The sequence below is a fragment of the Ictalurus punctatus genome, chromosome 7, assembly GCF_001660625.3.
Source record: "Ictalurus punctatus breed USDA103 chromosome 7, Coco_2.0, whole genome shotgun sequence".
NCBI lineage: Eukaryota > Metazoa > Chordata > Actinopteri > Siluriformes > Ictaluridae > Ictalurus > Ictalurus punctatus.
Genome location: NC_030422.2, coordinates 29,640,291 through 29,662,599, shown reverse-complemented (window position 1 = coordinate 29,662,599; position 22,309 = coordinate 29,640,291). Strand labels below are relative to the sequence as shown.

General features: G+C 41.8%; 2 protein-coding genes across 2 annotated transcripts in view; one reads left to right on the top strand and one right to left on the bottom strand.

Annotated features, from left to right (window-relative positions):
- phlpp1 (PH domain and leucine rich repeat protein phosphatase 1) overlaps nt 1–11,778 on the top strand; it is a 76,708-nt gene extending 64,930 nt beyond the window's left edge. Inside the window, exons 11-17 of the mRNA XM_017472082.3 lie at nt 69–269; nt 514–676; nt 924–1,054; nt 1,168–1,284; nt 1,703–1,897; nt 2,119–2,347; nt 8,543–11,778. Coding sequence (XP_017327571.1) covers nt 69–269; nt 514–676; nt 924–1,054; nt 1,168–1,284; nt 1,703–1,897; nt 2,119–2,347; nt 8,543–9,730 — 2,224 coding nt within the window. The 3' untranslated portion in view covers nt 9,731–11,778. The remainder of the gene's footprint in view (nt 1–68; nt 270–513; nt 677–923; nt 1,055–1,167; nt 1,285–1,702; nt 1,898–2,118; nt 2,348–8,542) is intronic.
- A 1,222-nt stretch (nt 11,779–13,000) lies between these two features.
- LOC108267871 (meprin A subunit beta) lies at nt 13,001–22,309 on the bottom strand. Its single transcript, XM_053681623.1, has 14 exons — nt 22,037–22,309; nt 21,460–21,478; nt 21,146–21,193; nt 20,918–20,961; nt 20,735–20,813; nt 20,334–20,451; nt 18,367–18,545; nt 17,459–17,677; nt 16,050–16,202; nt 15,613–15,828; nt 15,034–15,501; nt 14,754–14,933; nt 13,648–13,771; nt 13,001–13,339 (listed from the first exon to the last, which is right to left on the bottom strand). The coding sequence occupies exons 1-14, from the start codon at nt 22,109–22,111 to the stop codon at nt 13,120–13,122; spliced, it is 2,142 nt and encodes a 713-aa protein (XP_053537598.1). The 5' UTR covers nt 22,112–22,309; the 3' UTR covers nt 13,001–13,119.

Here is a 22,309-nt window from a genome sequence, read left to right as displayed (position 1 = left end):
TGTAGGTCTGTAGAGGAAAAGGCGAATGTTAGAAGTACAGAGTTGTTTAGTTGTTGTGTGTTCTTCAGTTTAAGGTGCCTGAATGCTTCGGCCAATAAGCTTGAGAGTCTGCCACCCTCCAGCCTATCAGACGAGAGCAACAGCATCCTACAGGAGCTCTACCTGACCAACAACCACCTGACTGACAAGTGTGTGCCTCTGCTCACCGGGCACACACACCTGAGAGTCCTGCACATGGCCTACAACCACCTGCAGACCTTCCCTGCCAGGTCTCTCTCTCTCTCTCTCTCTCTCTCTCTCACACACACACAATAAACATTATTATTTTGTTCCCTATGTAGTGTGCATATATAGTGAATGAGAAGTGATTTGTTATAAGGACTATAAAATATTTCGGTGTAAAATTAAGCTGACCGTTGTTTCTAGTAATTTCCCCAGGCTTTTATGCACACACTTCTTCTAACATGGACTTGTGTGTGTGTGTGTGTGTGTGTGTGTGTGTGTGTTGTGCAGTAAAATGGCGAAGCTGGAGGAGCTGGAAGAAGTGGACCTGAGCGGGAACAGGCTGAAGGCTGTGCCCACCACTATCCTGAACTGCAGGCGCATGCACACCCTCATCGCCCACTCCAACACCATCGAGGTCTTCCCCGAGGTCATGCAGCTCATGGACATGAAGGTTAGCACACATACACACACTGTCCGCTACTAAAATCACTGCTGCGTTCGACGTTACTGCCGAAACAATCAGCAGAGTGAAATACTGCAGCAGCGAGTCGACAGTCTGAGAAGGAAACATGTATTTTACTCATCATGCTGATACGAACATGCAGATCGCACGCGTGGTTGTTGTTTATAGAGATGCGCTGTGTATAGCCAGTGAAGGATCTGTTATTTAAACCCCCTCTCTCTCGTCCTCTCCACAGTGTGTAGATCTGAGCTGTAATGAGCTGGTGGAGATCACACTGCCCGAGAACCTGCCTCCTAAACTGCAGGAGTTAGACCTGACGGGGAACCCGCGCCTCAACCTGGACCACAAAACCCTGGAACAGCTCAAGTAAGTCGCACTGTGTCTGTGTGTGTCTCTGTGTGTGTGTGTGTGTGGGTGTGCTACATTAGTCAGATGTGAATTATTAACAGTTTGAATCACGATCAATATTATTCCTGTAGCAACATTCGCTGTTTCCGGATCGACCCGCCCCCTACTTCGTTCTCAGCCAATGACGCTGCAGGTGGGCCGGCCGTCTGGAGTCACGGCTACACCGAGGCATCTGGAGTGAAGAACAAGTACGTAGCGCTGCGAACACACACACACAGTTAAACGCACTGTGCGATACTCATCGCACGTCTCAGAAGATCCGTTATAGACTCTGAGAGCAGTAACCAGAACATCTGTATAGCACAGCTGGATGTTCACCCACTGTGTAATATGGTATGCTGGAGCATCAGCATTTATTATTAACCATTATTTAATATCACCAACACCGCGTTTCTATGTACACTGTATGGTTTTTGAACGACGTCAAATCAGCGCCATGCCTTGAGTACCATTTCATTTGTAATTATTGAAAAAATATACCATACCAGTGATATCTCAGAAAAGTGTATCGCGTAATCATTTATCACGATATCCTTATATCGCCCATATACACAGAGAGAGAGAGAGGTATATGTAATGAACTGAATGGAATGTCTTGGTGTTTAGACTGTGTGTAGCAGCCCTGTCAGTGAGCAGCTTCTGCGGGAGTAGAGAAGCTCTGTACGGGGTGTTTGATGGAGACAGGAACGTGGAGGTGCCGTATCTCCTGCAGTGCACCATGAACGACATTCTGGCCGAGGAGCTGCACAGAACCAAGAGCGAGGAGGATTACATGACCAACACCTTCCTCGTCATGCAGAGGTGAGTGTACGCACAAAAAAATAAAAGGAATAAAAATAGCAAGCTACTTAATGTTAGCGTGATGTTTCCTCTAAAACTACGATGCCAAGAGCACTTCATAATACCTGGTTCGTTTAGGCGGGCCGAATCCATACTCGGACCACCGACCCTAATTTTACTTTGTGAAATGTACCGTATATTTGTGCTATAAATCGACAATCTTTAAAAATCTGTCCACGCAGGAAGCTGGGCACGGCCGGGCAGAAGTTAGGTGGTTCGGCCGTTCTCTGCCACATCCGGCATGACCCAACGGACCCAGCGGGCTGTTTCACGCTCACTGCTGCCAACGTGGGGAAGTGTCAGGCGGTGTTGTGTCGAGATGGTAAAGCCCTGCCGCTGTCATTGCTGCACAACATCGGCCTGGAGGAGGAGTACAACCGCATACGGCAACACAAAGCCATCATCACTGAGGTAAACTAGAGCTAACACCTTTAACTGTACACATCACTGAGGTAAACTAGAGCTAACACCTTTAACTGTACACATCACTGAGGTAAACTACAGCTAACACCTTTAACTGTAAACATCACTGAGGTAAACTACAGCTAACACTTTAACTGTAAACATCACTGAGGTAAACTAGAGCTAACACTTTAACTGTACACATCACTGAGGTAAACTAGAGCTAACACCTTTAACTGTAAACATCACTGAGGTAAACTACAGCTAACACTTTAACTGTACACATCACTGAGGTAAACTACAGCTAACACCTTTAACTGTAAACATCACTGAGGTAAACTACAGCTAACACTTTAACTGAATACATCACTGAGGTAAACTAGAGCTAGCACTTTAACTGAGTACATCACTGAGGTAAACTAGAGCTAGCACTTTAACTGTAAACATCACTGAGGTAAACTAGAGCTAACACTTTAACTGTACACACCACTGAGGTAAACTAGAGCTAACACTTTAACTGTACACATCACTGAGGTAAACTAGAGCTAACACCTTTAACTGTACACATCACTGAGGTAAACTACAGCTAACACCTTTAACTGTAAACATCACTGAGGTAAACTAGAGCTAACACTTTAACTGTACACACCACTGAGGTAAACTAGAGCTAACACTTTAACTGTACACATCACTGAGGTAAACTAGAGCTAACACCTTTAACTGTACACATCACTGAGGTAAACTACAGCTAACACCTTTAACTGTAAACATCACTGAGGTAAACTACAGCTAACACTTTAACTGTAAGCATCACTGAGGTAAACTACAGCTAACACCTTTAACTGTAAACATCACTGAGGTAAACTAGAGCTAACACTTTAACTGTACACACCACTGAGGTAAACTAGAGCTAACACTTTAACTGTACACATCACTGAGGTAAACTAGAGCTAACACTTTAACTGTACACATCACTGAGGTAAACTACAGCTAACACTTTAACTGTACACATCACTGAGGTAAACTACAGCTAACACCTTTAACTGTAAACATCACTGAGGTAAACTACAGCTAACACTTTAACTGAATACATCACTGAGGTAAACTAGAGCTAGCACTTTAACTGTACACACCACTGAGGTAAACTAGAGCTAACACTTTAACTGTACACATCACTGAGGTAAACTAGAGCTAACACCTTTAACTGTACACATCACTGAGGTAAACTACAGCTAACACCTTTAACTGTAAACATCACTGAGGTAAACTACAGCTAACACTTTAACTGTAAGCATCACTGAGGTAAACTAGAGCTAACACCTTTAACTGTAAACATCACTGAGGTAAACTAGAGCTAACACTTTAACTGTACACACCACTGAGGTAAACTAGAGCTAACACCTTTAACTGTACACATCACTGAGGTAAACTAGAGCTAACACCTTTAACTGTAAACATCACTGAGGTAAACTACAGCTAACACTTTAACTGTACACATCACTGAGGTAAACTACAGCTAACACCTTTAACTGTAAACATCACTGAGGTAAACTACAGCTAACACTTTAACTGAATACATCACTGAGGTAAACTAGAGCTAGCACTTTAACTGAGTACATCACTGAGGTAAACTAGAGCTAGCACTTTAACTGTAAACATCACTGAGGTAAACTACAGCTAACACTTTAACTGTACACATCACTGAGGTAAACTACAGCTAACACCTTTAACTGTAAACATCACTGAGGTAAACTACAGCTAACACTTTAACTGAATACATCACTGAGGTAAACTAGAGCTAGCACTTTAACTGAGTACATCACTGAGGTAAACTAGAGCTAGCACTTTAACTGTAAACATCACTGAGGTAAACTAGAGCTAACACTTTAACTGTACACACCACTGAGGTAAACTAGAGCTAACACTTTAACTGTACACATCACTGAGGTAAACTAGAGCTAACACCTTTAACTGTACACATCACTGAGGTAAACTACAGCTAACACCTTTAACTGTAAACATCACTGAGGTAAACTAGAGCTAACACTTTAACTGTACACACCACTGAGGTAAACTAGAGCTAACACTTTAACTGTACACATCACTGAGGTAAACTAGAGCTAACACCTTTAACTGTACACATCACTGAGGTAAACTACAGCTAACACCTTTAACTGTAAACATCACTGAGGTAAACTACAGCTAACACTTTAACTGTAAGCATCACTGAGGTAAACTACAGCTAACACCTTTAACTGTAAACATCACTGAGGTAAACTACAGCTAACACTTTAACTGAATACATCACTGAGGTAAACTAGAGCTAGCACTTTAACTGTACACACCACTGAGGTAAACTAGAGCTAACACTTTAACTGTACACATCACTGAGGTAAACTAGAGCTAACACCTTTAACTGTACACATCACTGAGATAAACTACAGCTAACACCTTTAACTGTAAACATCACTGAGGTAAACTACAGCTAACACTTTAACTGTAAGCATCACTGAGGTAAACTAGAGCTAACACCTTTAACTGTAAACATCACTGAGGTAAACTAGAGCTAACACTTTAACTGTACACACCACTGAGGTAAACTAGAGCTAACACCTTTAACTGTACACATCACTGAGGTAAACTAGAGCTAACACCTTTAACTGTAAACATCACTGAGGTAAACTACAGCTAACACTTTAACTGTACACATCACTGAGGTAAACTACAGCTAACACCTTTAACTGTAAACATCACTGAGGTAAACTACAGCTAACACTTTAACTGAATACATCACTGAGGTAAACTAGAGCTAGCACTTTAACTGAGTACATCACTGAGGTAAACTAGAGCTAGCACTTTAACTGTAAACATCACTGAGGTAAACTAGAGCTAACACTTTAACTGTACACACCACTGAGGTAAACTAGAGCTAGCACTTTAACTGTACACACCACTGAGGTAAACTACAGCTAACACTTTAACTGTAAACATCACTGAGGTAAACTAGAGCTAACACCTTTAACTGTAAACATCACTGAGGTAAACTACAGCTAACACTTTAACTGTACACATCACTGAGGTAAACTACAGCTAACACCTTTAACTGTAAACATCACTGAGGTAAACTACAGCTAACACTTTAACTGAATACATCACTGAGGTAAACTAGAGCTAGCACTTTAACTGAGTACATCACTGAGGTAAACTAGAGCTAGCACTTTAACTGTAAACATCACTGAGGTAAACTAGAGCTAACACTTTAACTGAATACATCACTGAGGTAAACTAGAGCTAACACCTTTAACTGTACACATCACTGAGGTAAACTACAGCTAACACCTTTAACTGTAAACATCACTGAGGTAAACTAGAGCTAGCACTTTAACTGTACACACCACTGAGGTAAACTAGAGCTAACACTTTAACTGTACACATCACTGAGGTAAACTAGAGCTAACACCTTTAACTGTACACATCACTGAGGTAAACTACAGCTAACACCTTTAACTGTAAACATCACTGAGGTAAACTACAGCTAACACTTTAACTGTAAGCATCACTGAGGTAAACTAGAGCTAACACCTTTAACTGTACACACCACTGAGGTAAACTAGAGCTAACACCTTTAACTGTACACATCACTGAGGTAAACTAGAGCTAACACCTTTAACTGTAAACATCACTGAGGTAAACTACAGCTAACACTTTAACTGTACACATCACTGAGGTAAACTACAGCTAACACCTTTAACTGTAAACATCACTGAGGTAAACTACAGCTAACACTTTAACTGAATACATCACTGAGGTAAACTAGAGCTAGCACTTTAACTGAGTACATCACTGAGGTAAACTAGAGCTAGCACTTTAACTGTAAACATCACTGAGGTAAACTAGAGCTAACACTTTAACTGTACACACCACTGAGGTAAACTAGAGCTAGCACTTTAACTGTACACACCACTGAGGTAAACTACAGCTAACACTTTAACTGTAAACATCACTGAGGTAAACTAGAGCTAACACCTTTAACTGTAAACATCACTGAGGTAAACTACAGCTAACACTTTAACTGTACACATCACTGAGGTAAACTACAGCTAACACCTTTAACTGTAAACATCACTGAGGTAAACTACAGCTAACACTTTAACTGAATACATCACTGAGGTAAACTAGAGCTAGCACTTTAACTGAGTACATCACTGAGGTAAACTAGAGCTAGCACTTTAACTGTAAACATCACTGAGGTAAACTAGAGCTAACACTTTAACTGTACACACCACTGAGGTAAACTAGAGCTAGCACTTTAACTGTACACACCACTGAGGTAAACTACAGCTAACACTTTAACTGTAAACATCACTGAGGTAAACTAGAGCTAACACCTTTAACTGTAAACATCACTGAGGTAAACTACAGCTAACACTTTAACTGTACACATCCCTGAGGTAAACTACAGCTAACACCTTTAACTGTAAACATCACTGAGGTAAACTACAGCTAACACTTTAACTGAATACATCACTGAGGTAAACTAGAGCTAGCACTTTAACTGAGTACATCACTGAGGTAAACTAGAGCTAGCACTTTAACTGTAAACATCACTGAGGTAAACTAGAGCTAACACTTTAACTGTACACACCACTGAGGTAAACTAGAGCTAGCACTTTAACTGTACACACTACTGAGGTAAACTACAGCTAACACTTTAACTGTAAACATCACTGAGGTAAACTAGAGCTAACACCTTTAACTGTAAACATCACTGAGGTAAACTACAGCTAACACCTTTAACTGTAAACATCACTGAGGTAAACTAGAGCTAACACTTTAACTGAATACATCACTGAGGTAAACTAGAGCTAGCACTTTAACTGAATACATCACTGAGGTAAACTAGAGCTAGCACTTTAACTGTAAACATCACTGAGGTAAACTAGAGCTAACACTTTAACTGAATACATCACTGAGGTAAACTAGAGCTAGCACTTTAACTGAATACATCACTGAGGTAAACTAGAGCTAACACTTTAACTGAATACATCACTGAGGTAAACTAGAGCTAACACCTTTAACTGTAAACATCACTGAGGTAAACTAGAGCTAACACTTTAACTGTACACACCACTGAGGTAAACTAGAGCTAGCACCTTTAACTGTAAACATCACTGAGGTAAACTAGAGCTAACACTTTAACTGTACACACCACTGAGGTAAACTAGAGCTAACACTTTAACTGAATACATCACTGAGGTAAACTAGAGCTAACACCTTTAACTGTACACATCACTGAGGTAAACTACAGCTAACACTTTAACTGTACACATCACTGAGGTAAACTAGAGCTAGCACTTTAACTGAATACATCACTGAGGTAAACTAGAGCTAGCACTTTAACTGAATACATCACTGAGGTAAACTAGAGCTAACACCTTTAACTGTAAACATCACTGAGGTAAACTACAGCTAACACTTTAACTGTACACATCACTGAGGTAAACTAGAGCTAGCACTTTAACTGAATACATCACTGAGGTAAACTAGAGCTAGCACTTTAACTGAATACATCACTGAGGTAAACTAGAGCTAACACCTTTAACTGTAAACATCACTGAGGTAAACTAGAGCTAACACTTTAACTGAATACATCACTGAGGTAAACTAGAGCTAGCACTTTAACTGTAAACATCACTGAGGTAAACTAGAGCTAACACCTTTAACTGTAAACATCACTGAGGTAAACTAGAGCTAACACTTTAACTGTACACACCACTGAGGTAAACTAGAGCTAACACTTTAACTGTACACACCACTGAGGTAAACTAGAGCTAGCACTTTAACTGTAAACATCACTGAGGTAAACTACAGCTAACACTTTAACTGAATACATCACTGAGGTAAACTAGAGCTAACACTTTAACTGTACACACCACTGAGGTAAACTATTACTTTACAGTGGCTGATGTACATGCTAGCACATCAGCGAAAGAGTACGCTAAACTTTCAAGGCTTTTTCCAGAAATTTCAAAAGCATACATCACATTTTAAGTCACCATAATAAATAAGGCTCTTAAATAATATTTTTATTTATTTGGATTGCCCAATCCATTATTTAACATTTGAGAACTTGATAAATGATACCCAAGCTAGAAGTGACAGGATTTCTGTCTCACATGCTCCTTTCTTCCTTTCGTATACCAGGATAACAAAGTGAACGGCGTGACTGACTCCACGCGGATCATGGGCTACTCCTTCCTGTACCCAGCTGTGCTGCCGCGGCCGTATGTTCACACACTCCCGCTGACACCCCATGACGAGTTCTTCATCTTGGGCAGCCGCGGCTTGTTTGAGGCGTTGGAGCCGGCTGAGGCTGTGGAGGCTGTGCGCAAGGTTGCAGATCCCCTCGCCGCCGCCAAGAAACTGTGCACACTTGCTCAGGCGTACGGTTGTACCGAGAGCCTTAGCGCTGTGGTGGTGCAGCTAAGCGTGACTGAGGACTGCTGCTGCTGCTGCTGTTGCTCATCCTCTAGTGGTCTCCACGCGACCCCTCAGCCACCTCCTAGTCCCGGTCCCGGCACGGGCCTCTATCCGCCCTCAGCTGGCGTACCACCTTCTTCCTGCAGCGAGATCAGCTCGGAGGTCAGCGCCTCGGAGATGAGCTCGGAAGTCGGGTCCACGGCTTCCTCAGACGAGCCTCCGATCCTGCTCCAGGAGGCGCACCTTCACCTCCACCAACCTCCAAACCCAAACCCACGCCTGCTCTCCTGCTGCTCTCTTCACCCGACACCGACTTCATCTGCCATCATGGCCGCCAGTTCCAGCTCCTTTCAACGTCAGTTATCGAGCGCTACTTTCTCCAGCGCGCTCTCGGATAACGGCCTGGACAGCGAGGACGAAGAGCCCATCGCCGGCGTCTTTTCCAACGGCAGCCGACTCGAAGTGGAGGCCGACGTCCACTGCTTGCGCCTCCTAGCACCTCCCCCTCCACCTCCTCCGTGCACCCCTGAAATTCCAGATGACGTGGTACCTCCAGAACCAGAAACAACGCCGGTCCCTAGCGAGCCTGAGAAAGAAGGGAAGCAAAGCGAGAAACCAGGGAACAACACAGCCTCCGAAGCGTGGAGCAAAACCCTGTCGCGCAGGAGAGGCAACGGCTCAGTGGCTCCCCACGAGACCAGCCACAACCTCATCGAAGTGGCAGCTGAGGCGCCGTCTAAAAAGTCCGGTGGGTATTTCACAGCTCCGGCGATGCCCGACCCTGACGACCAGCTCATCATTCCACCTGAGCTAGAGGAGGAAGTGAAGGAGATCATGAAGCAGCATCAGCAGGAGCAACAGAAGCCCAGCAAGAGGGAGCAGCCTGCTGATTACTACGACACGCCGCTGTGATGGCACGTACCATTTAAAAAAAAAAAAACAACATGGTTTCCTAATCTCAGTCTTGGAGTGCCTCTGCACTGAACAGTTCAATGTTTTCCCTGATGATTGCACGGATAGTGGAAATACGAGCAAATTAGCTGAGCCAGGCGTTAATTGGGGAAACGTTACCACTGTTAAGGTCATTTCTGAGGACTGGGACTGGAAAACCCTGCTGTATTTGCCACAGTGTCCACAAGTATTTGTCCCTGGCCTGAAGAAAGACACCTTTATTTCACGAACAAGTGAAGCGTTCGAAATTGGCTGTACTTGTCTATCAACCACTCGCACTATAGCGCGACGTTTATCTGCTACACGAACACCACGTCTGTTTACGTAACACCAGTTCCACGATGTCAACGATATCACTGCCTCTGTATGTACTCTTCATGATATTTAGAGTTTGTTTTTGTTTATAGTGAGTAAACGGTTTGCATCCGGATTTGCATAACCGACATTATTTACCAAAGTCATGGCCACTTCATTGGTGACCTCCAGTTAATCATTTCTTTGAGAATTTGGGTCGGGGTTTCGAGTTTGCATGTTCTCCCCGTGCTGCGGGGGTTTCCTCCGGGTACTCCGGTTTCCTCCCCCAGTCCAAACACATGCGTTGTAGGCTGATTGGCGTGTCCAAATTGTCCCGCGATGGGTTGGCACCCCATCCAGGGTGTTCCCCGAGTTCCCGAGGATAGGCTTCAGGCTCCCCCCTGCGACCCTGTTTAGGATAAGCGGTACAGAGAATGGATGGAAGGTCATGTGCTTTGTAGCTATTAAATATATCTTAATATACTAGTGTATATACGTTTCGAGATATGTTTAATATCGTACTGCAGAGGCAATGATAGCGCTGACAAGCTAACAGGAAGTAAACATGTTCGTGGCTCAGATAGACGTCGCGCTACACTGTGAAAGTAATCTGTAGACCTGTAGACATGGCAGCTCTCCATAGATTTCACTTAAGAGCCGTTTTAGACAACACACACACACATTCAGGCGTTCATCACATCCTCATTACACCACATCCACATCAGTGCACAAATCCATTTCCTGCAGTCCAAACCAATAGGATAGCCTTTCCCCGCGAGCCGACCAATAGGACGTCAGAGAATCCCTTTAAGAGACTCCAGTCCCAACCTGCACACTACCGTGCCACTCCCCTTTAAGAGCTCAAATCAGCTTACTACTGACCTACTGACTGTTTGGTGTTTTATTTACATTGAAGAAGTTTCAGTATCCATAGAGTTCAACACTAGTCTTGCGAAGATATAACGCATTACCACTCAACAGAATTGTGGAATTTTTTTTATTTTATTTCTCCTCTCTCTCTCTCTTTTTTTTTTTTTTTTAAACTTACCATATCTTTTATATGAGGAAACACTGCAAAAGACTTTTACAAGAAATGAGGAAAAAAAAAAAAAAGCAAAACAAACCAAGAGGCAAAGCGCAGAATCGTTTTGTTTGACATGGTGATGTGTAGTGCACACCGGTTTATACCACGCTTATCTGTTGTAGATAGCGCACTTATGTAAGACTGTATTTCTTCACTAAATCAAGGCTTCATGCCTGTAAAACTAGAAATTTAGTAGAAATTGAAAAAGACTAACTCCTAGGAGTTGCGTACTCTCTTATGGTGACCTAGTCACTTTTTTTTTACTAATCTTCTCTGCGAGAAATGGTGATTTTGTTCGTTTGTTTGTTCGTTTTTGTTCCAATGACTGTAAATAAGAAATATTGTATACGGATGCTTTTTAAAGGAACTGTGTGCGTCTGTAATAAGCTTATTCCTTCCTTACACACGAAAGTACACAACGGTATTCAATACGTTAAACAAATGACTTTTAAACATTATGCTCGGTCTTGTTGTCACTGTCCGGTTAACCGCACACACAAACTGCTCATTCTTCCGTTGTCACCAGCATGACCAGTAATGATTACGTGTAATCAAACCACACAAAATGTTCCTGTTTTTTTTGTTTGTTTGTTTTTTGGTTTTGTTATAATAAATTCTAAATTTATCATGATGAGGCCTCTTGGTCAGTTTTGTCTGTGTTGTTATGGAGGCAACTCTAATAGAACTATATATATATATATATATATATATATATATATATATATATATATATTTTTTTTTTTTAATATATTTGTTTGTTTGCTCATTATTAATGCAGGCGTCTCTCCTGCATTTCAACAAGAGTGATCGTAAAGCAATATTTAGAACGTTTGAACTCCGTGATCATGGTGGATCATGGTGTCCATGTTTAGAGCGTCAATTTAAGGTAAGGAAAACATAGGACATCGTCCCGTGATGTAATTTTTAGCACAGATCATTATCCTGATTTCTGTTGCTTTCTTGAAATATATTTGTGCTAGACTTCAGTTAACAGCTTACCTATTTTTTTTTTTTTTTTTTTAAACCTGAAGATCATCTGCTTTTTGTGGTGTCTTTTTTTTTTCCCATTTTAGTAAAAAAAAAAGAAAAAAGATATTCTTTAAATTTGGTCATCAACATTAAATATTCTTATTTATTGTTATACACATTTGACATTTATTAACGCATTTTTTGGGGGGCTTGTTTTTTAAAGGTACAATCTGTTATAATCTTTTGTTTGTACGATTGATTAACTTTACAATACGTTATATCGTTAAATAAAGTCAAAATTTAGAAGACATGCCACTTTAAGTAACACAAACCATCTACAGAATCTCTCTCTATCTCTCTCTCTCTCTATATATATATAGTTTGGTTTTTTTGAGTAATTTATGCATAAAAGGGGTAAGGTTCTATCACAGACAAGCCACAAGATGGCAGCACTGCTACATTTGGGTATTGGGCAATGGGTAACGTTACCACCTCATGGCTCCAGGGTTCCCGGTTTGATCCTGAGCTCGGGATACTGTCTGTGTAGAGTTTCATACGTTTTACTCGTGTCCATGTGGGTTTCCTCCAGGTTATCCGGTTTTCTTCCACATCCAGGTTGGTAAGTGGATCAGCAACTCTAAATGTGAATTAGGTGTGAACTAGTGTGTACGTGTGTGTGAGACCTGAACTCTAAGTAAAGGTGTATTCCTGTGTTGTTCCTCTGGATCCACTGTGACCCTGACTAGGATGAAGCACTTACTGGAGATGAATGAATTATTGAAAAGTTTTGTTTTTTTTTTAAAAAGGGCCTGCGTTGTATGTTTACACCAATGATCAGTGTCCTCAATCAAGTAAAACCAACAGCCAAAAGGTTCAGAAACCAATGAAAATGGGAACGGTTTTATTTTGCTTGAGATTTAAATGACATGGAAATCTTCTTGTTATATACACACACAAGTTTATATTGCCAGTACCGTTACCGATTACATGATTCCTTGTGCTGTTAACTTGCATAGTTGTTTTGTGTGGTAGTCCCGCCCCCCATGTCATTCATTTTCTTCTTATACTTCTTCTTCAGGCACACCACGATCACTACAATCACCACCAACATGACGACAAAGACCACAACTGTGGACACGACTGCCGTCACCACACCTTCTTGGATCGAACTCTTAAACTGACATCTGTCCCCGTAGTACGACCAGTCGTCACCTACGACACACCTGCGGAGGGAAACGTAACATTGTTTACCGATCGTTACATGGTAGCTCAGTGGGTAAGACACTGGACATTGTGAGTTCAAATCCCAGCACCACCAAGCTGCCACTCCTTGAGCAAGGCCCTTAACCCTCAACTCCTCAATTGTATAAATTAGATAAAAGTCGCTCTGGATTAAGGGCATCTGGCCAATGACAAAAAATGTCAAAGTAACTACATGATTAGTAAATATAACCAGATTCCTGAGAACAGTGGTAGCATTGACACAATTTTAGATGTTTACTTCGTAGACTCCCTCTGTGCTGATACTTACCTGCAGGCTGCTTTTACACCGTCCATCACACACACTCCATCATTTTCACATTTTATCAAGGCGCATAGATCATCAGTAGGGGTTGTAGGAGGGAGGGGCTGAGAAGAAACCAAGTGCGAGATATCTACAGGACAAAAATGGGAAACAATTTATTACAAAGTGGTGCTTTCATCTACATTGAGAAGGAAAAAAAAAAAAAAACAGACCTGCCAACCCTCTGAAACTGTACGTGCACGTATATACGAGGTTTTATGGTAACCACCAGGTGCTTGGGGGAAGCTCGTATATTGTCACTGGGAAAATTTGTAACGGTTGAATATTAGATTTTTGAGTCACTATTTAATTTTATTTGTAACTATATATTGCAACCTGATGTTAACTCAATTGAGACAAGGCTAGAGATTACAGATATGGGGGGTAAGGGGGCGGGGCTTCCATATTGGAGACTTCAGAACATCTCCACAGCTGTCAATCATTCCAGATTCATACATTGATGGGAAGAAAACGGCTCTTTTGACATATTTTTGAGTGATCGCTCTTAGCCGTACACTCCAATGTGTAAGTGCAGAATTCCTATGCAAGATGTGTGAAGGGTTGAGGGTCATTGTTCATCATCGGTTATCTATCCTTTGGTCCAGTGTAACTTGAGGTAAGTAAGGTTTGATTGATTGGATACAATTAGTATTAACTAATGAGTTCCTCAAAAAAACTAAACTATTAGCTTGATACCTCAAATCTTTATTGGGTCTTTTGTTCTGTGTGAAATCTCATTAAGTTATTCTATATAAAGACTTCATTCTTAAATTCAAGTCTTCTTTGTAGTGCATGATTGACAAGAAGACAATCCTATCCTATCCTATCCCAGAGGTTCTTTCTTCCAGTCCTCAGAACCCCATGCCATGCAAGTATTCCCTATTGCCGAAACATCTGATCTAACTGATCAGCTAATTATTAAGCCATTAATTAGATCTGCCAGGTGTGTTGAAGGTAGGGAGTCCTGAGCACCGAGACATTGAGGTAAGACCACCCCTTTTCTGTCTTCAGACAGTGAGTTGATGCTTCTACAGATGGCTAATTACCACCTTGGTACACCCAGATTTTCTTACCTTCCATGCTGAGAAGGAAGATGGCATCTCCACCCTTGATAAATTCTCTGCTGAGTGCTCTGGCCTGAGTCAGGTATACAGATGTTCCGAATCCTGGTCCTCTGAAGTATTTAGTGCCATCCCCATCTGTTACTTCCATTCCAACTTTTCGTGGGTTGTCCCATGAAAACATTGTAGATCCTTACCCCACCCCCCAAAAAATAGGCATGTTACGAAATTGTGAATACACCTGTGGTCTTAAAATACGCAGACATCATGTTAAATGTGTACAAAGAGCTACCTTCTACTTTCTGATTGGGGTCAGATGTGACACTTCTCTGGTTGGACATGCGTTTGCGGATGTCCGCGTTCTGATCCATTAGCATCATAGTAATCTGCATCCATGGGCAAGGCCAAGTGAGATCACCATCGATCACGTCATCGCCAGATGTCAGAGAAGCATAGGCTCCCATGTCCTCGGAAGTCTCCGTGCCATTGGGGTACAAGCCCATCTGGAAGGTGTATCCATACTTTGAACGAAAGCGTGGGCTGTATATAGCAGTGCCTCTTGGTGTGTTTTCCATAATACTTTTGAAGTTCTTGATCCGCCACACATGTTCTGGGCAGGTGGTCTCAGAAAGATTGACATCGTCCAAAGAGAGCCCACCTGTGGAGCTTCCAGCACCCTTTGTGCCTTTAAATACCACACGGAACTTTGTGGAGACATTTAGGCTTACATGGTGTAGCTGCCATAACGTCTCGGGCAGTCCTTTAAAGAAGAACACCATATACGTGTTAGCATGTTTTGATGTTACAGCATTGGTCAAAGGATCTCGCATGCAAACCAACTGTCATTATGGACTTGCTTATCCTAACTCACCAGTTATTGTCTCGATCATGCGTAGTGTTCCGCTAGGGCTGGCTTCATCGTATTCTCTCACCCAGATCTCCAGCTTATCATTGGGGTTCCCACTGTGGTAGTAGAAGAACTGTAGACATTGGTAGTTGCGGTTAGGGTAGAGCAGCCTGCTTTCTAACAGAGCAGTGTGCCCTTCACTGCCACTGACTGTGCTGAAGTGCATGAAGTAGCCTGTTCCTATTGAATAGAAAACCACGAGAAGATTCACTCAACATTTAAACTAACAAGAGCCATATTTATAAGCATCCGGTTCATACAGTATGTCCAACTATGGACATGCTCTAACCTGAGCTCAGAGTCATACTCTAGACCCTGGAGCGTTGAGCTATCCACAGCGCCACCTTTCTGCCCAAGTGTATACATTAGATGGTGAAACATCAGTGAAAAGGTATTAGTACCAGTACAGCGTCCCATGTTGGAATAGTCTGTGTCGGGTCCACCAGTTGCCTTGGTGACACGTTCCCAGTCTGTGTTATCACCCTGACCTTGGATCATACCACAAATATTCTCCAGCTCAAAGTCACAGGTGTCCAGGAAAGTTGTGGGTCTTGCTACAAAATGGATTACACAGATCATCAATCAACAACAGTAAATGGGATACTTTGCACAGTCATAAAATTACAAGGTAACGATGACATGACAGATTAGTCTGGTTGAAGTCAACATTTTACGGCATTTGGCGGATGCCCAGAGCAGCTTGCATTTATCTCATTTATACAACAGTTGTCCCAGCAGTGGAACAAGGCCCAGCAGTGGAAGGGTCGTAGTGCTGGGATTCGAACTGAAGACCTTCTGATCAGTAGTCCAGCGTCTTAAACACTGAGCCACCACTGCCCCCTGGCTGCAGTGCTAACTAAGTCCATGCTCCTTCTTCTGCTATTCTGAGAGTGTAAGCAGTACTCTTTCAGAAATAAAGACATCTTGCGAAAAGATTGTTAGCATCTGCTTGTTTGTGATCCTTTGCGATCGCCAAGTCTGCTCTTAACTCAAGCTGCTGAAGTAGTGTTGAGAAGATAAGCGCCTAATAGCCACCATAAATGGATGTCTAAAGATAATAGATATTACAGAATGAACTTGATCAAGTTCTTTCAGAGATAAGCCGGAGTCACTTAGTCAACACAATTAGATGAATGTTATCAATAAAATCCCTTGGTTACAAAGGTTGCCCAGATAAGATTACCTGGATGGCAGAGATACAGGGTGTCCCAGAAGTCTCCATACAGAGGATACTTTATTTATAATTATTTATTTAAATTTTGCAAGACATTTCGCTAAAAGGTTGTTTGCTAAAAACACACTTCTCTGTTCATTCTGTTTTTTCTCTTTACTTTATTATTATTTTTTTAACAAGCCATCTTATCACTACACTAATCAGACCGGAGAGGGTAAATGAACTAGAAATATATTAAATATACGCATGGAGTCACTGAATTGCAGCCAGTTTTTTTCATATGTAGATGGGTATATAGTATAGTATTTGTTTTGATTGCGTGGGTTTATCCGCTACAATACTTTGCTGAGTCCACATCAGGACCATGGTCTCGCCAGTTGCTGTTTCCTGCATTTAGAGATTTAGAATATCTAGAGTTTAAGGGTGTTAAATGTTAAATCTTTTAGTCAAATCCCATGCTAGTGTGAGCGTACTTCATTTTTTTTCAGTCATGTCCAACGTGTTTGTTGTTTCCTAGAAAGAAAAAATCTTTAAAAATTGAAAATTCAAGGCTGGCATAACTGCCTTCTGCAAGCGTTCACCAAAGATTTCAGAACCCAGTGTTCAGAACCGTAACGGCACCAAAGACAGCCTTACTGCAGTTGTAAAGCCGGTTCAGCTTGAGCAGGTCGCTGTCGCTGAACTCCATGCGCTGGCCGATGACGTCGCTGAAGGCGGGAATCTTGGTGACGATGGTGGGCTCGGTGCCGTTCTGGAAGGCAGTCTTGCTGTAGTGCATCATGGAACCGTAGTCATAAGGTACGTTCAGGGAGCTTGAAGTCGTGTCGTCGTATTTATTGAAATTGTGCTCCCTGCCTGAAGAACAAACATGTGATTAATGTGCTGAATGGAGGATAGGATTACTCATCAGAGTCTCTTATACTCGTCCACTCGTATAGTAGTTTTCATCGTAGAAATGACCTCCTGCAAATACGTACATTCAGAGTACAGGGTTGATTTAAACACTGCAAGCCAATGAAGATGTAGAACAAAGCACAATGAAGTATTACAGTATTAATGACAGGTTAAATAATACCGTTTATACCACAGCAGTGCTGAATTCTCAACTCCGATAAGTTTGATTTCTATAACAGCAGCAGTAGTCGTAATGTGCTCGTTGAATCATTTCTATAGTAACACTTTACACAGGTACTTGTATGATGGTCTCTAACCATGTGTTTTTTGCTGTCTCTTCTTTAATACATTTAAATTGTTATTGTTTGGCAAATTAAAGGGAATCAAACGCTTACAGATGTGCTGTTATAGGAAAATGGCGAACTTCAAGGTGGTAATAGTAACTTCGCGTCATCACACCACCCGGTCATTGATTATTTTCCTATAACAGGACTCTTGAGTAGGGTTGCTACTGTATGAACTACATAACACACAGGAACTCGCTAACGATAGCTTATTGAATGTTTGCCTAAGTGTTCGGTACGGAGTAATACAGTACAGCTCACAATCAGTGGAAGAAACGATCATCTATGGAAAGTGTACTGTAGCACCTGCTTGGATGCGATCCCACATGATGGTGACGTAGTCGTCACGATCGGCACGTGACTGCTCGTGCCAGAACCCCAGCGCATGAAGGAACTCGTGTTCAATGGTGGCGATTCGGTCACATCCTGCTCCGATGGATAAGGTCTGCTTTCCCTTACGTTGGTTCCCCACAGAAGAGAAACACCTGGGCATGAAAAAGAATTGTTTATGAGAACCTGGTCTGAGGGAGCCATCTCAGCACTTCAGGACTGTTTTGAGCACACAGACTGGAATATGTTCAGAGAGGCTGCTTCATACCACAACACCACAGACCTGGAGGACTACACAGCATCAGTAACTGGCTACATCAGCAAGTACATAGATGATGTAACTTCCTTCAAGACCATCACCACGTGTGCAAACTAGAAACCATGGAGGACTGATGAAGTGCGCTTGCTGCTGAAAACCCGAGACTCTGTCTTCAGGTCTGATGATAAAGCAGCCCTCCGCACAGCAAGCACGGTCCCCGGCTATCAGAGAGGCAAACGTAACTATCTAGAAAGAAACCACAGCATCGGGTCTCTCTACCACCATCGACACCTCATTCAACAACCGCTGCATCCGCAAAGCCGCCAGTATTACAGACGACCACCTCACCCTTTTCATACACCATTCACCCTCCTGCCATCTGGCAGAAGGTACAGGAGCATCCGTGCCACCACCAGCAGACTCAGGTTCTTCCCTGAGGCAGTCAGATTACTCAACACCCTGCTGCCCAATGCTTACCTGGTATTATTTTTTTTGATAAACCTGTTTTGTTTGCAATTGTTTGATATCCATGACAGCAGAGTATTATTGTGAATTTTGTTAACAAAAGATCAAAAGGTTAAACAATAAAAACAAATTTTCACAGCCTTCTTTGCTCATATTTACCAAGGGTGCCAATATTAGTGGAGGGCGCTGTGTATACATTTCTCATCCCTTCCCTCTTTCCACCCTTCTTCATTCCTTCCTTCCTTTTATCCTTCTCTCCCTTTCTTCCTTCCCTTTCTCCCTGCCTCCCTCTCTTCCTTCTTTCCTTCCTTTCTCCCTTCCTTACTTTCTTCCTTCCTCCCTCCCTCCCCTCTTTGCTCCTTTCCTTCCTCCCTCTCTCCCTTCCTTCCTTCCTTCCTCCCTCTCTCCCTTCCTTACGCCCTGCCTTCCTCCCTCTCTACCTCCCTTCCTTATTTGCTCCTTTACTTCCTTCCTTCCTGCCTCCATTCCGTCCTTTCTCCCTCTCTGCCTTCCTTCCTTCCTTCCTTCTTCCCTCCCTACCTCCCTTCCTTATTTGCTCCTTTACTTCCTTCCTTCCTGCCTCCCTTCCTTCCTTCCTTTCTCCCTTTCTGCCTTCCTTCATTCATTCCTTCCTTCCTTCCTTCCTCTCTTCCTACCTCCCTTCCTTATTTGCTCCTTTACTTCCTTCTTTCCTGCCTCCCTTCCTTCCTTCCTTCCTTCCTCCCTCTCTCCCTTCCTTCCTTCCTTCCTTCCTTCCTTCCTCCCTCTCTCCCTTCCTTACTTCCTGCCTTCCTCCCTCCCTACCTCCCTTCCTTATTTGCTCCTTTACTTCCTTCCTTCCTGCCTCCATTCCGTCCTTTTCCCTCTCTGCCTTCCTTCATTCCTTCCTTCTTCCCTTCCTCCCTCTCTCCCTTCCTTCCTTCCTTCCTTCCTCCCTCCCTACCTCCCTTCCTTATTTGCTCCTTTACTTCCTTTTTTCCTGCCTCCCTTCCTTCCTTCCTTCCTCCCTGTCTCCCTTCCTTACTTCTTTCCTTTTTCCTTCCTTACGACCAAGACCAAACTATGAAATGGAGTGCATCTCTAACTACCCTGGCATGAGGTCGTCTATAGAGTACAGGCACTTAAATTGGAGGAAAAGTCATCCATGCTCTTATTGAACATTTAACACGTTACAGCACGGTTCAGCGTGTTCTAAACTGTGGTGTGTAACTCCGCTCACCCGCTGCCTTTAAACACAGAGATGTAGTTCTTTTCTCCACTCCAGGGTTTGTAGTCAATGCAGGTCTTCAGGCGATACTGTTCAAACGCCTTCATAATAACACCTTTGGCGTTAATATCTGAAACACAAAGCGGTGCTACTGACGTACCAGGACTGATTATAATGACTATTATTACTATTATTATTATTTGTGCAAAGTTTAATAGTGGTTTAGGGTGTGCAGTTAGTATATAAAACAATTATAACACGTTTCATCTTAATTAATTGGCAGACTTTTTTTTTTTTTTTGCTTGTTTCAAGAAGTACAAGACCTTCTTTAACAAACATAAATGTTAAAGATGTGCGAAGTCATCTTTCCAGTGTCGGTACAAAGAAAAGTCTACACTGCAGACACGACTTACCCAAATCGTCTTCAAAATAGTACGGCACAGTGGTGGGCCATAGGTACTGATCCCCAATTAAGGAGTTCCTCACTTGTTCCTAACATTCACAAACAAAACAGAGGTCGAGTTTCGGTTTCTGTTACCAGCACGAAGATTATTGCTGTTACTATAGACATGAAGTAGACAGACGCTGGCGCTCACCTCATCATATAAAATATCTCCCTCAAAGAGGTCGAGTCCAGCCGCTGCAGACACACAGTGAGGACAATAAAACACGCCACTTTATTAACTACAACACAGTGTGTCTTTATAACTACTGACTTTATACACGCTGGATGAGGATGTTGTTGTTGTTGTTGTTATTATTATTATTATTATTATTATTATTATTATTATTATTATTATTATTATTCTTAAATGCTCCCTTACCTTGATTGACTGCAAATAGATCCTCTTTTCCACCATCTACATCATACTCTGTCAAATCCAATCAGAGATACACAGCTTAAATATGTAAATACTCATATTTTATATATTTGGCTAATTTATTTGTTTATTTCTCATATCTAGAAAACGTAGGGTATATTCCCAAATTTCTCCGTCTGGGGATTAATAAAGTACTAACTTATCTCTATATACGTATGTATGTGTGTGTATGTGTATATATATATATATATATATATATATATATATATATATATATATATATATATATATATATAATAAATAAAAATGGGCCTTACCTGTTACTTTGCTTGTCGGCTAAGTGAGAGGAAAAACATGACTTAATATAATAGTAATAATAATAATAATAACAGCCAAAGCAAAACAAAGTAACACTTTCTAAAACAACTAACACCTCATATTAAATGTTTAAAGAGACAATAATAACATAAATAAATATACAGACAAAAAATATGGAATATAATAACATAATGTAATATCAAAGCAAAGCCATTCAAATGAAACCCTTGAATATGTGCAGTTTTATGTACAACTATATAATCACAAACAGATAGATAGATAGATATGTAAATAAATTAATTGGTGTTTATTTACTTTAATATATTGACAACTGAATATGTCAAGCTTTATATGAAACTATATAAATGAGTTAAGACCTCTGAATTTCTCTATAAACCTATAGATTAGAAGTCTTTAATTTCGTCAGAGTTCTTCAGCGCTGTGTATTATCTAAGACCAGACTGATTGAACAGATAACACAGTGCTGATGTTATTAATGCCACTGAATCAATCAGGTTATGAAGGTCAAATGAATGATTAAGAAATGTGTGGCACTTTTTGTGAGATGAAACCTACCAGAGCCCCGACCCCGCAGCTCAGGAGAGCTACGATACAAATCCGAAATGTCCACGGTGCGGCCGAGCGGTCCATGCTGAATGAGCGGTGAGGAGCGCGGACTCGGGATGAACACTGACGCTAACGCACCGTACAAAGGTTGAGGAGCGAGGAGTTTTATAGCTGGTGTGATATGGAGTGGAAGTATGAGCAGATCGGTGAGAAACGCACACCTGTGATTGGCTGACAAGACAGTTCGTGCTCTCCATAAAACAGGATGCTCTGAAATATAAT

Coding starts and splice junctions, on each gene's coding strand:
- LOC108267871 (XM_053681623.1), bottom strand. CDS start 22,111: ATGGACCGCTCGGCCGCACCGTGGACATTTCGGATTTGTATCGTAGCT. Junction 20,814..20,917: donor GAGATATTTTATATGATGAG/GTGAGCGCCAGC, acceptor TGTGAATGTTAG/GAACAAGTGAGGAACTCCTT. Junction 14,934..15,033: donor CCCCAATCAGAAAGTAGAAG/GTAGCTCTTTGT, acceptor GGGTGGGGTAAG/GATCTACAATGTTTTCATGG.